We start from the raw sequence: 11,586 nt of genomic DNA, 5'->3' as shown, positions 1-11,586 counted from the left end.
CCCTGCTGAGGCGCGGGCGAGGGCCCGCCGGAGGGGTGGGCGTGAGCGGAGCGGTGCAGAGGGGAGAGGATGAAGGAGAGCGTTGTCCTGAAAACGTTACAGCTGCCCTCTGGCTGTCCCGGAGGCTCAAGTGTTGGTTGGCTTCCAAAGCCATATACAGGCGCTCAGAAAAAAAACCTGCAGTTTCAGGGGTATAAAAAGTGCGTGAATTTCTTCTTGCAGTATGTTCTTCTTCCAGAGTTTAATTTATTAACCCCCCGTTTTTTTCAGTGCTCCCTTGCCCCGTGCAGCCCCGTGCCTGTCTGTCCGGCAGGGCCGGCCCGCTCTCTTGCACAGCCCAGGGCAGGCCGGCAGCCGCTGCCCCAGCGATGCCTTTGGGGCCGCGCGTCCTCCTCGCTGCCCAAACGCAGCTCTCCAGTGTTTTACCTGTGCTAGGTAACGCTAAGGGCGGGAGGAGGGTCCTAGCATAGAAATGACTTCCTGAAAATACTACTTGGCGAGCTCTGTGGCTAAAACAGACTTGGTAACAAATCCAGTTCGGATAGCAACTGCTGGCGTACTGTGTGAGGCCACGGCCGGCTGCCTTCAGGAGGGATCCGCTTCAGGCAGGGCAGGGCGGTGTAACCCTCACACTCCATGTACAGCTGCGTTCTTGGAGGTGAGCCAACTCGCCTGGAAGGGCTGGCTGCGAGCGGGCCTGCTGGCTTCTGTGGGACCCTTCCCAAAGAGGCTGGGGGCTGTGCGAAGCCAGTGGGCAGCTTGCCGCTCTGGAGAGCTAACATTTGAAGGAGGAAGAGATTGAATATTTCACACAAGCGAGGTTTTATTGTCCGGTTTTGCAGGTTGTCCCACTTGAGTTAATGGCTGTTGATTATTGTGCTGGCCGTAAGGTGGTTCTGTTCCCACGTGTGTTGCTTAAACATGGTAAATGTCGTATGTTGTTTTACAGTTCTCAGAAAGAATTCAGTTTTCGTGTGATTTTTTTTTTTTTAAGTCTCTTGTTGAAATAAATGTTTATAGATTGAATGTCTTGTTGGAGGATGTTAGGTATTTTGTCAAAAATTTGAGCTTTCTTCTAAGGAACATGCAATGCTATTCCAGTCCCTATCTCTGTTATCATGGCAATATTGAATTTCCTTGTTGCTCTACAGCCGTTAAGAGATTATTTGGAAAAGGCTGTTGTCCAACAAGAGTAAGGACAAAGATTTAGTTATCAAAAGGTTGTGATATGCTTTCCTTTTATACTCTCAGGGTGAGATTTTCCAAGGACCCAGAGGTAGTAACCCAACTCCGGTTCATGAGGAACTTGGATTTCTGATTCACCTCCTTTTCCTTTAGATCTCTTCAAAAATTGTTCGTGTCTCTTTAGATTATGTTTATGCATTAGTTTTTAAGTGCATGCAACTTCTCGTGTCTAGCAAGTGGGTACATGAGGGTGGGTAGTGATTGCATACAGTGATGGCTCATGCACGTGAAATTGAATGTGTTATTTTGGCAGGTGAGTGAGCTTCACAATCCATTATTCTCTTACTGTCAAGAGATCAGTATGTGATCACAAGACTCTGATCTGTGACAGAGAAATGAAGTCTGAGCCAGCAAGACCCTGTGCTGCAGGTAGTGTTTCTCCAAAGACAGATGGTAGGCAGATGCCAGCTCACCTCTGCCACGTCACGGGATCAGTAAGAAAGGCTCAGACGGGATCCAGAAACAGTCTGTAAAAGTAATCGGATCTCAAGAATGCAATACCTCCCCATATCTTTATTTTATGGCGGTCGCTTGATAACGGCAAGATACTGGAAATGTCCTCAGTTCTGTGTTGTAATTTTGTTCTTTGTGTCTTAAGTAAAGCTTTGTGGCAGTCAGACACCCCCTGAATATCTTATTCAGGCCAAAAGGAATTGATAAAAGTGAATTTGAGGCATACAAATTAAGTTGTACGTAAATAGCAGCTTTCAAAACAAAAAGCACAGTGATTCCCTTTCCAAGTTAAAGATACAGAATATCTTTCATAATATTGAACCAAAGCATGGGTTGGGGTTTTATTTTGGGGGGAGTGGGTGGGGTGTTGGTTTTTTTTTTTTTAAGAACAAAATCCAGTTTTACTACAAAAATAATACAGAGGAACACTTTCAGGCAGAAAAGGGTGAAACGAGTGTTGGAAATTGTGTCATTTCCTCATGTCCTGGCATCGCGAGAGGCAGTGACTGTGTGATGAAAGGCCCTTTTCATGCCACGTAGAGAAAGCTGTCATGCAGGTCAACACAAAGATCCAGTGTATGCCCAGAGTTCGGTAGCCAAAAAGACTGACTTAGAACATTTCTCTACTGTTTAGACATGACTAAAAAACTTGGGTATCATCTACTGTGCAGATGTTTTATGGCACTGTGCAGAACTAAACTGAACTGTCTAGGTTTTGTTTTGGACTCCCCTGGCATGTTAAGAAAAACTCCCAGGTTTGAGTGAGCTCTCTACAAGTACTGGATGAGGGAGAGGATAATCAGAAGGATTTTCATTACTAAAATCTTTACTAAAATCTCAGAAAACAAATTCATTCAAGTAATCTGCTGCACATAGAAAGTAGTCTGGGGGTGAATCTTTTCCCCCAGCTTTTACAGTATTGATTTGCTGAGCTTTGGGTGAAAAGCACTTTGATTTGCAACTCTATCCTTGTGAAATGAATAAAACTGCTTGAGTAAATATAGCTACAGAATGTGCTTGTGAAGACTACTGTAGAAATATGCTTTTGTATGTTATGTTCACTTCATTCTGACTCTATAGTATTTGCTTTTTTTGTAAGTGCTATAAATAATCTCTGAGCGGACTTCGCAATACTGTATGAGTGGGTGAGATTAGATATCTGGAGGGTAGGGATGGGTTCTCATCCAAGTGTGATCACTATGTGATCTCGAGTATGTTACTTCTTGCAGTGCACATTTCCTCACTGTAAAGATCCTAATCCTTCATACAACTCTTCTGAGCCTATAATTATTCTAAAATGCAACAAAGATACTGAACTGTAAGACATTAGCCAAGGGAAGGTCGTCATTATAGGGTGTATATAGGTATGTGATATGGTAATTATGCATGGCCAGGAGGCTGTAAGATAGAAGTTTGGAATAATCAAGAAGGCAGGTAGGCAAAACTGAAGCTTTCTTCTCTTTCCTTCCAGTGTTGGAAGTGGTTGACTTGTATAACAAGAGCAAATATGGAGACAAATAAATACATTGGAAAATTTACCCCTAAAAATATATATGTATTAAAGTTCTGGTTGGACAGATCTTTGGACACAGAACTCTCAGTTCTACAATTATAAGGACCAGGACCAAAAGAAAGACATAGGTACCAGAAATGGGACTTGAGTTCAAACTGTGGGAATTTTCCACTTAGGTCTCCCCTAACCCAGTAGTACAAAACTTCATTTTTCCTGTTTTTGGAGTGTGACTTTCCCTAACCAGCTCCTCTGCCTGTGCTCAGAACGGCAGCCACAGAGAAGCATGTTCTCTCCCCAGCTGTTTTCATCTTTCTGGTTTGCAGACCACCTTGCAGACCCCATATGTGGTTCAGGGGAATTAGGCATGGAGTTGGAGGCATGGGGAGCATGGAACATGGCAGGAGCTGGAGAAAAGCATTGATGTCTTGCTAGAAATAGGTGTGGAGAACGAGAGATAGGTATTAATGAAGGATCTCGCACAGAGCATGAGACCTGGCAATGCTGTTCAGTCTGCCCTGACATGTAACAGAGCATGAGTTGTTGCAGGTCACGATAACAGGAAGGTGTACATACCCCACCTTGTGCAGAAAATCCATCCCTGCTCATGCTGTTGTGCTGCTCACGGTTTTGGAGCCAGGGAGGTCTCTGTTTGAAACATGGCTCCCTTTCAGCGGCAGGCTAGCAAAAAGTCAGCTGTGTTTGGCTATTTGAAAGGATGCAGGAGCTTACCCACCAGAGACACTTGCTATTTCTGGGTCTGTAGTGAATGAAAACACCTTTTGGGAGTCCTGGTGTGGAGCAGAAGATAAAAACATGAACCCCCATCTCTGCTATTTTCTGTTGGCTATCTGTCGGCATCTGTCCTGTGTGTTGACTTTAGATAGCCCTCTGCACGCTGTAGCCTGGTAGCTCTAGGGAGAAGAATGCTACAGTGTAAGGTGGAAGGGTTGGATTACTCAGGTTGAATTGCTTTCTGATTGGAAGGCTGCTCTAGAAGTCACTGAATATTTTAATCTGGAAGGAGAAGCCAGTCTAAATGTTAAATATTGCAGCTGCCTCTACTCTCGTGTGGGTTCCTTTGACGTGGTTAATGTGCTTAGGCTGTTTCAAGACAGTAGGTACTTGGATTGGTACTGTCTTGCTAGCTAGAAGAACTGAAGGCAGTTGATCTGTCTGAGCTAGCAGACTGCTGGAGCCACGGCTGTGTGTAAACCGTTACGTAGGGCTGATGCACAGCACTTCAGATACCTCTGTGTAGCAGCGTCAAACCTGGAATGGAAGAATGGAAGTTATACACTCCAGCCAGCTGGACTGAGGTCTAAAAGGCATTTCCTCTCTCCTAGCTCTAGGATCAGTGCCTTGTAATGGGCAAACATTAAATGGGAAACGAGTAGTTTAAACTTAAACACTTAAACTCACTTTTCTCACTTCTCCCCTCACGTGTTTTTGAGACTCACACTGAAGTGATGGTAGCTGTGAATGTTTTATAGCTACTTGTGAAATGTTGATTAAGTGAACAAATCTTAAGATTAACTCTTCAGTGGCATACTCAGCATGGCTAGGTCCAATACCAATTTAGTAATTAATTCAGTCATAAACATTGCACAGAATGTTAGTTTGGTTGATGTTTGCACTGTGTGGAGAGGGTGTTATTAGCACACCAGGGCTTCAAGTCAGTGTCCAGAAGGGAGGCCTGGGAGTTAGATTTTTCAGGTTTTTGCTTCTGTATCTGGCTTTGACTCCACTGTAGCACCAGGCAAGTGGGTTTCTGGCTGACATTTAACAACTTCAGCATGCCAGTAATAGCAGGTATCGTGGCTAAGAGTTTTCTGGAGGATTCCGGGTGTTTTCTGGAAAGTGGGAGTGCTGTATGAAAGCCAGCAATCACTGTTGGTATTGCCGGGTTTCATCAGGGCTTGTCTCAGCAAGACTTTGCTCTTTCACATTCAGGCATTATTTTTCCAGTATTAAATGCGCTTTGATACAGTCACCTTGGTTTACTGTTTGTAGGCAGCCTGCACTAGTTCAAGTGTTCTGGCAGAAGTTTTGTGTCCGTTAGTGTGTTTTCCGCTTGTGTGTATTGTTTTGGTCAGATGTAATTTACTTGAAAACCAGCTTTTTAGAAGTGTGAAGAGCATTCCTTGCAATGTGTGATTGGCTGAAATAAAGCCACTGTGTAAAGATTGTGTTTTCTTAGGTAAAAAAATCGTTATGGTATTTGGCAGGTGTAAGCGCTGCATTTAAAAAAAAAAATAAATTGATATCTAAATGAGATTTAGACCAAGTTGTGCAATGTTAAGAGTTATACTAATTATAGTTAATTTTCAGTAACTGTATTGAAGTGACTGTTGGCCTACAATAAACCCTATGTCTCTCTTCATACAGAGGAACAGGCTGCAGATAGTGATTTTTATCAAGGAAGCCTCCCAGAGAGACAGTGCTGCTGCATTCTTTTCCATTTCACAACATTGCCAGCAATGGGTTTATTCTACAGGATATCAGCTTCCCAGGGATATAATGGAGAGGCTCTTTCCAAGTTTGCTTGGAAATTGCTTTCTCTGTGCTTAATTAAGACTTTTAGCCCTTGCTTTTAATAAATACTGTATTCACTCCATTAAAAAGTCTCATGTAGCACATTCATTTATGTTTTAATGAAAATGTTCCTTCTTTGTGTTTTTTAGGGAGTCCTCAAGATGGCAGCAATGGCAGAATTCAACAACGTCCATTCAGTGACTGAAACACCAGAAGGAGATGATGCTAAACGCAGTTTCCATAACAGAATGTTCTTGGAACCCCAAGAGAAGAAGAGGAGCATGAAGGCTCTGGTGGTTAAGCAAGCAAAGAAAACTTGCAGTTGCACTCCAGCCAAAGTTAAAGAATATATTTTTAGTTTCTTTCCTGTCTTGCAGTGGCTTCCAAAATATAAACTAAGAGAGTACCTACTGGGAGACATAATGTCTGGTGTGATTGTGGGGGTCTTACTAGTCCCACAGTCAATTGCCTATTCTCTCTTAGCTGGGCAGGAGCCTATTTATGGCCTTTATACATCCTTTTTTGCTAGCATTATTTATTTCATATTTGGAACCTCCCGCCACATCTCAGTTGGTATCTTTGGTGTGATTTGCCTTATGGTGGGACAAGTGGTGGATCGTGAAATACAGAGAGCTGGCTATGACTTAGAGCCAGCCGTGCTCAGTGGCCTCCCAGATACAGCAGCATATGTAAACACCACCATTTCGCCTGTGAATCAGACATTGCAGAAGTTGCTCTGTGATAAAAGCTGCTATGCAATTACAGTGGGAGCCACCATGACCTTCATAGCTGGAGTTTATCAGGTAAGAGGAGGTGGACAAACAGGTATTCTGTGCAAATAGTTTTAATTCTTTAGGTGATTGTCCACATGAATAGGCTGCTAGACTTGCATGTGTCCTCAGTCCGCATCCCAGGGGAGCAGACACAGGGAGGACTGGAGTTCTCCAGTTACTGTGGTGCAAGAAACTCCTCTGTGTCCTCTCCTTTTTTTTTTTTTTTTTTAATAGCCTTTTGTGCTTCTATTGCTATGCTGTTGGGGGCTGTAAGGACCTGCGTCTAACTATCTCTCTAAGTTCTGCCATGCAGTCTTCAGATAACAGTGTATACAGCCCTGTTGTCCAGCTTGGGGGATTAAAAGGTTTCTAGCAAACTGCTGTGAGAAGGTCCATGCTCCATTTGGCATGAAGGTTGATGGGGAGAAAGGGACACTTACCAGGTGTGAAGATGCATGTGTAGGGTAGGTATGCATGTAGGTACTTCCCAGGAGTAGAGCACCAAGTATTTGTCCAATAATAATTTGTGACATTGATAAAAATGAATGATAAGGCAGTTCAAAAATTTATCTCTACTTATACAGTCTGCATCACAAGAGTTTGCAGGTCATATACATTCTGAATCAGATGCACTAAACTTTACACGGTGCTATAGCTGTTATGCCATAAGCTGTATTTTCATTGCAGATTGTGAGCTCAAATGTAAGACAGACAAAGACAACCAAAAAGGCTTTGGGTCCCTGCAAAGTTCACAGAGATTGTAAGAACATGAGAGAGAAATGGCAAAAAGTAGCCAGTATTTCAAATGCTTTTTTTCCCTAGGTTTCTTTGCCTGCTAGGGGAACTGGGAGTTACAACTGAACCAATGAGCAAACAACAAACACAGGTTCAGAGCATGAAGACCCCAAAAAAACCTGCTCTGTGTTACAAATGCATTTCATTTAAGTGTGGGGTACCAGGGGCACCTGAATGCTGGAGACTGTTTTCTCCATGCTCAGACCATGCCTTGTCTTCCAGGGCCATGCATGGTGGGGTTTTTTTGTTTTTTTTTTTTAATCTCACCTCCCTCCAGAGTCCCACAGCTATGACATTTGCAAGATTTGTGTCCTAATCTGTGTGTGGTTGATTCCTTCCAGGTGGCCATGGGTTTCTTTCAAGTGGGCTTTGTCTCAGTGTACCTCTCCGATTCATTGCTGAGTGGATTTGTCACGGGTGCCTCTTTTACAATCCTGACCTCACAAGCCAAGTATCTCCTGGGCCTAGACATTCCACGGAGCAGTGGCATCGGCTCTCTCATAGCCACATGGATAAACATCTTCAGAAACATACATAAGACCAACATCTGTGATGTCATCACCAGCTTATTGTGCTTTCTTTTACTTATCCCAACCAAAGAGCTTAATGAACATTTTAAATCCAAGCTCAAGGCTCCAATACCAGTTGAACTAGTCGTGATTGTGGTAGCTACTGTGGCATCTCACTTTGGGAAGCTGAAAGAGACTTACGGCTCAAGCGTTGCTGGACACATCCCAACTGGGTTTCTGCCACCCCGCCCTCCAGACTGGAACCTGATTCCTAATGTGGCTTTGGATGCTATCCCCATAGCTATTATTGGCTTTGCCATCACTGTTTCCCTCTCAGAGATGTTTGCCAAGAAGCATGGTTACTCTGTGAGAGCCAACCAGGAAATGTATGCTATTGGCTTCTGCAACATCATTCCCTCTTTCTTCCATTGCTTCACAACAAGTGCTGCTCTTGCCAAGACTCTTGTCAAAGAGTCCACAGGCTGTAGGACACAAATGTCTGGCATGGTGACTAGTTTAGTAATCCTATTAGTCCTCCTTGTGATTGCACCTTTATTTTATTCCCTTCAGAAATGTGTCCTTGCTGTCATAACCATTGTAAACCTCAGAGGAGCCCTGCGGAAGTTCAAGGACCTGCCAAAAATGTGGCATTTGAGCAGAGTGGACACAGTGATCTGGCTAGTTACTATGGCAGCCTCAGCACTCATCAGTACTGAGATTGGTCTTTTGGTTGGTGTTTGCTTCTCTATGCTCTGTGTCATCTTCCGAACTCAGAGACCAGAGGCACCACTGCTTGGCTGGGTGGCAGAGTCTGAAACATATGAATCCCTGTCTGCTTACAAGAACTTGCAAACCAAGCCAGGAATTGTGGTGTTCCGTTTTGAAGCACCCCTCTACTACATCAACAAGGAGTGCTTTAAATCTACCCTGTACAAGCAAACTGGGGTCAACCCAGTCTGGGTGAAGGCAGCAAAGAAAAAGGCAGCAAAAAGAATGCTTAGAGAGAAAGAGGTGGATTCTGATGGCAACCAGACCAGCATCTCCATGGATTTTGTCTCTGAACCTCTGGGGTTTCACACAATAGTGATTGACTGTTGTGCAGTACAGTTTCTGGACACGGCAGGAATACGCACGCTCAAAGAGGTCTGCAAGGACTACAGGGAGATAAATGTCCAGGTGCTACTGGCCCAGTGCAATCCTTCGGTCAGGAGTTCCCTGATCCGAGGGGAATTCTTTAGAGAGGGGGAGGACCACCTTCTCTTCCACAGTGTGCACCAGGCTGTGGACTTTGCATTGGGTGCACAGGAGCACAGTGGGACCAGTGCTTCTAAGAACTAGTTTTGGAAAGGGAGCAACTGGAACAAAGCCTAAGGAAAAAAGTGGCTGTGGGTCTGTATGTCTATGCAATATATATGCACTCAGCTAAGAAGAGGCAGAGTTGTATTTAACACACTGGTTACTATGCAGCCTGTCTTGATGCTTTAAATTTGCCTGCTGGGTATAGTGATTCAATAGGTGGTACTGAATGAAGGCAGATCTTAACTTGATTATGGCCAATCTGTGAATCTAAGAGTTTTCATATGGTTGTTCGTCTTCTCTCTTGAACTTTCCATGTGTCAGTTCCTCTCTTGAGTTTTGATTGCAACCTTGTCTCTATGGATGGGATGGGATTTCGAAGTAGTGCGGGCATCCTGTCCAGCCAAATAGTATGAGGCAGCTTCTTTCTTGTCCCTCATTCTGTCATTGCTTTTCCCTTATATTTTCTAAGGAATGATTGATGGAGGCTGTTTGCCTTGGCCTTTACTGTGGAGTGATTGGTTGGTGATTTTGTAATCTCCCTGAATTTGAGATAGATAATAAAGAAAATCTAAACATACAGGAAAAGATCTTAAGGAATAGCTTCTAACCATGTATCATCCCCAGGAGCTTTGTCACTGTCGCCTGAGAGCCTAACGCAGCCAGGCAATGGGGCATGGTTATCTCATTTCTACATGGGCCTTTATGTGCCAGGAAAGTTTGCCTCTTTAGCTTGAATTTTTTTTGAATGACTTTTATTCTGCGGTGACTGTTTAGAAGTCTGATTCATGCTTATGGTTGGTCACTTGTTTTCCTAATATTTAGGAGCTCTTTAGAATTGTGGACATTAGATATGGAAAATCTCTAATTCTTGAGTTTCAACAGAAGACAGTCCCTTATAGCCAGTTTTATGTGCCAGGCAGACAGAATCACAGGCACCAAAAAGAAAAGGGCCAAATAGATTATCCAACATTTGTCCAAATTTGTCCATGTCACAGACTTCATGTGTGAATGCAGGTTTTGGTGACTGTAGACCCTTTACTCATGCTTTGTCATGGACAAATGTCATGTAATGAGGATGGACAGGCCAAGAAATACAGCCATTAGAAAAGGACCTGGAGAAATTCTTTGCTGAATGTTATTTTGTTGTGTTAGTGTAAATGAAACATTGTACTTTGATTTTTAAATTATGCAGAACAGTGAAGAGTGCCTGTTCTTCATGCTAAAATACAAGCACCAGGAAAGAGGTTCTCTTTCTTACACCAATAGGATACAATTATGAAGGCAGAATTGAGAGATTAGTAGTTTTTACTGAGTACCAGCTATACATAGCACACAGTACGTCCTTGGAAGATGGTGGGTTTTCCCAGCAGAGTTTGAAGTCTGAATTGCAAGTTCTTCACAGCTTTTAAAGGGAAAAGGTGTTGTATACAGACAATATTCTCATCCTTAATCGGTCAAAAATAATGAGTCAGAAGTCAAAAAAGGAATAAAATGCAATATGAATCATGAAACTTTTTCTAAATAGAAATATATTTTAAGTTCAGGATTGTTTTCTCTTTTTGAGCTAGGACCAGTAACTATTCCCTTCTTTCTGTGAAAGCTGAAATGTCATGTATCACTTTACTCTAGGAGCTGGAGTCTGAAGAGAAGAACTGGATAGCAGAAGGATGAGTCCCAGGACCTGACAACCTTTATCATAGAATGCTTTGGGTTGGAAGGGACCCCTAGAGGTTGTCTAGTCCAACCCCCATCTGAACTTACCACATTTTTTTAGGATGTCATAGCAGCATATAGAAATACTGGGGGAGGTAAGGAGTGGCTGTAGCATATATTGAGAAGGGGCACATAACTGACATCCATGCATTATGTGTTCTAGCACTGGCATCATTAAGGAAACAAGTCTGCAAGTATCAGAGAAAACGCAAAAGCTTCTGCAGTGTTCAAAACCCACAAATACTGTTCTTTCTCAGCCTTAAGGTATGTTTATATTAGGAGGTGAATCCCAAATAGCTAGTGCTGGATTTTTTTTTTTCTGCAGTAACCCCCTGCATAAACTTGTTTATTCTGAGCTAAGAATCCCTTATGCAGTTTGGGTAATTGTAATTGCTGAACTGGTATTACCAGAGTGGATTAGCCTAAGCTGTATAAAAGCAGTGAGTGGGGTTAACACCTATGTAGGAAGCGAGTGCAGGATGGAAATTATGTTTTAATTCCTCACCATACCTGTTTTGTGCTGAGTTCCCATTCAGAGCCCCTGGGTTGGTGTCGAGAACAAGCTGGCACTCCCGCGGCTGGGTGTCAGCTTGGGAAGCCTTGTCCCCCCCCACCCCAGGAGGTTGTGCCTGGCTTGTCAGCGCAGGGATTTGTGCCTGGCTACCGATGGGCTGGCTGGTGGGGGTGAGCGGTGCAGACCTATGCACGTGCATTCAGCTGATGGCAGTGCCCTGGCCTGAGGGGCGGGGGGGGG

At 43.6% G+C, this 11,586-nt stretch overlaps 1 protein-coding gene across 2 annotated transcripts in view; it reads left to right on the top strand.

The window, feature by feature from the left end:
* Positions 1 to 9,336, top strand: part of SLC26A2 (solute carrier family 26 member 2) — a 13,288-nt gene extending 3,952 nt beyond the window's left edge. The window contains exons 1-3 of one of the 2 annotated variants that reach the window (XM_035902446.1): positions 860 to 924; positions 5,893 to 6,546; positions 7,653 to 9,336. In XM_035902446.1, the coding sequence (XP_035758339.1) occupies positions 922 to 924; positions 5,893 to 6,546; positions 7,653 to 9,158 (2,163 nt within the window). In that variant the 5' untranslated portion in view covers positions 860 to 921 and the 3' untranslated portion in view covers positions 9,159 to 9,336. Of the gene's footprint in view, positions 1 to 859; positions 925 to 5,892; positions 6,547 to 7,652 lie in introns of those variants that run through there. The other variant, XM_009647084.2, reaches the window with a different exon arrangement.
* The last annotated feature ends 2,250 nt before the right edge of the window (positions 9,337 to 11,586 follow it).

This window comes from Egretta garzetta, unplaced genomic scaffold, assembly GCF_000687185.1.
Source record: "Egretta garzetta isolate BGI_Z169 unplaced genomic scaffold, ASM68718v1 scaffold209, whole genome shotgun sequence".
Lineage (NCBI taxonomy): Eukaryota > Metazoa > Chordata > Aves > Pelecaniformes > Ardeidae > Egretta > Egretta garzetta.
Note: the sequence above shows the minus strand (reverse complement) of the source record. Positions and strands in the feature narration are given on the sequence as shown.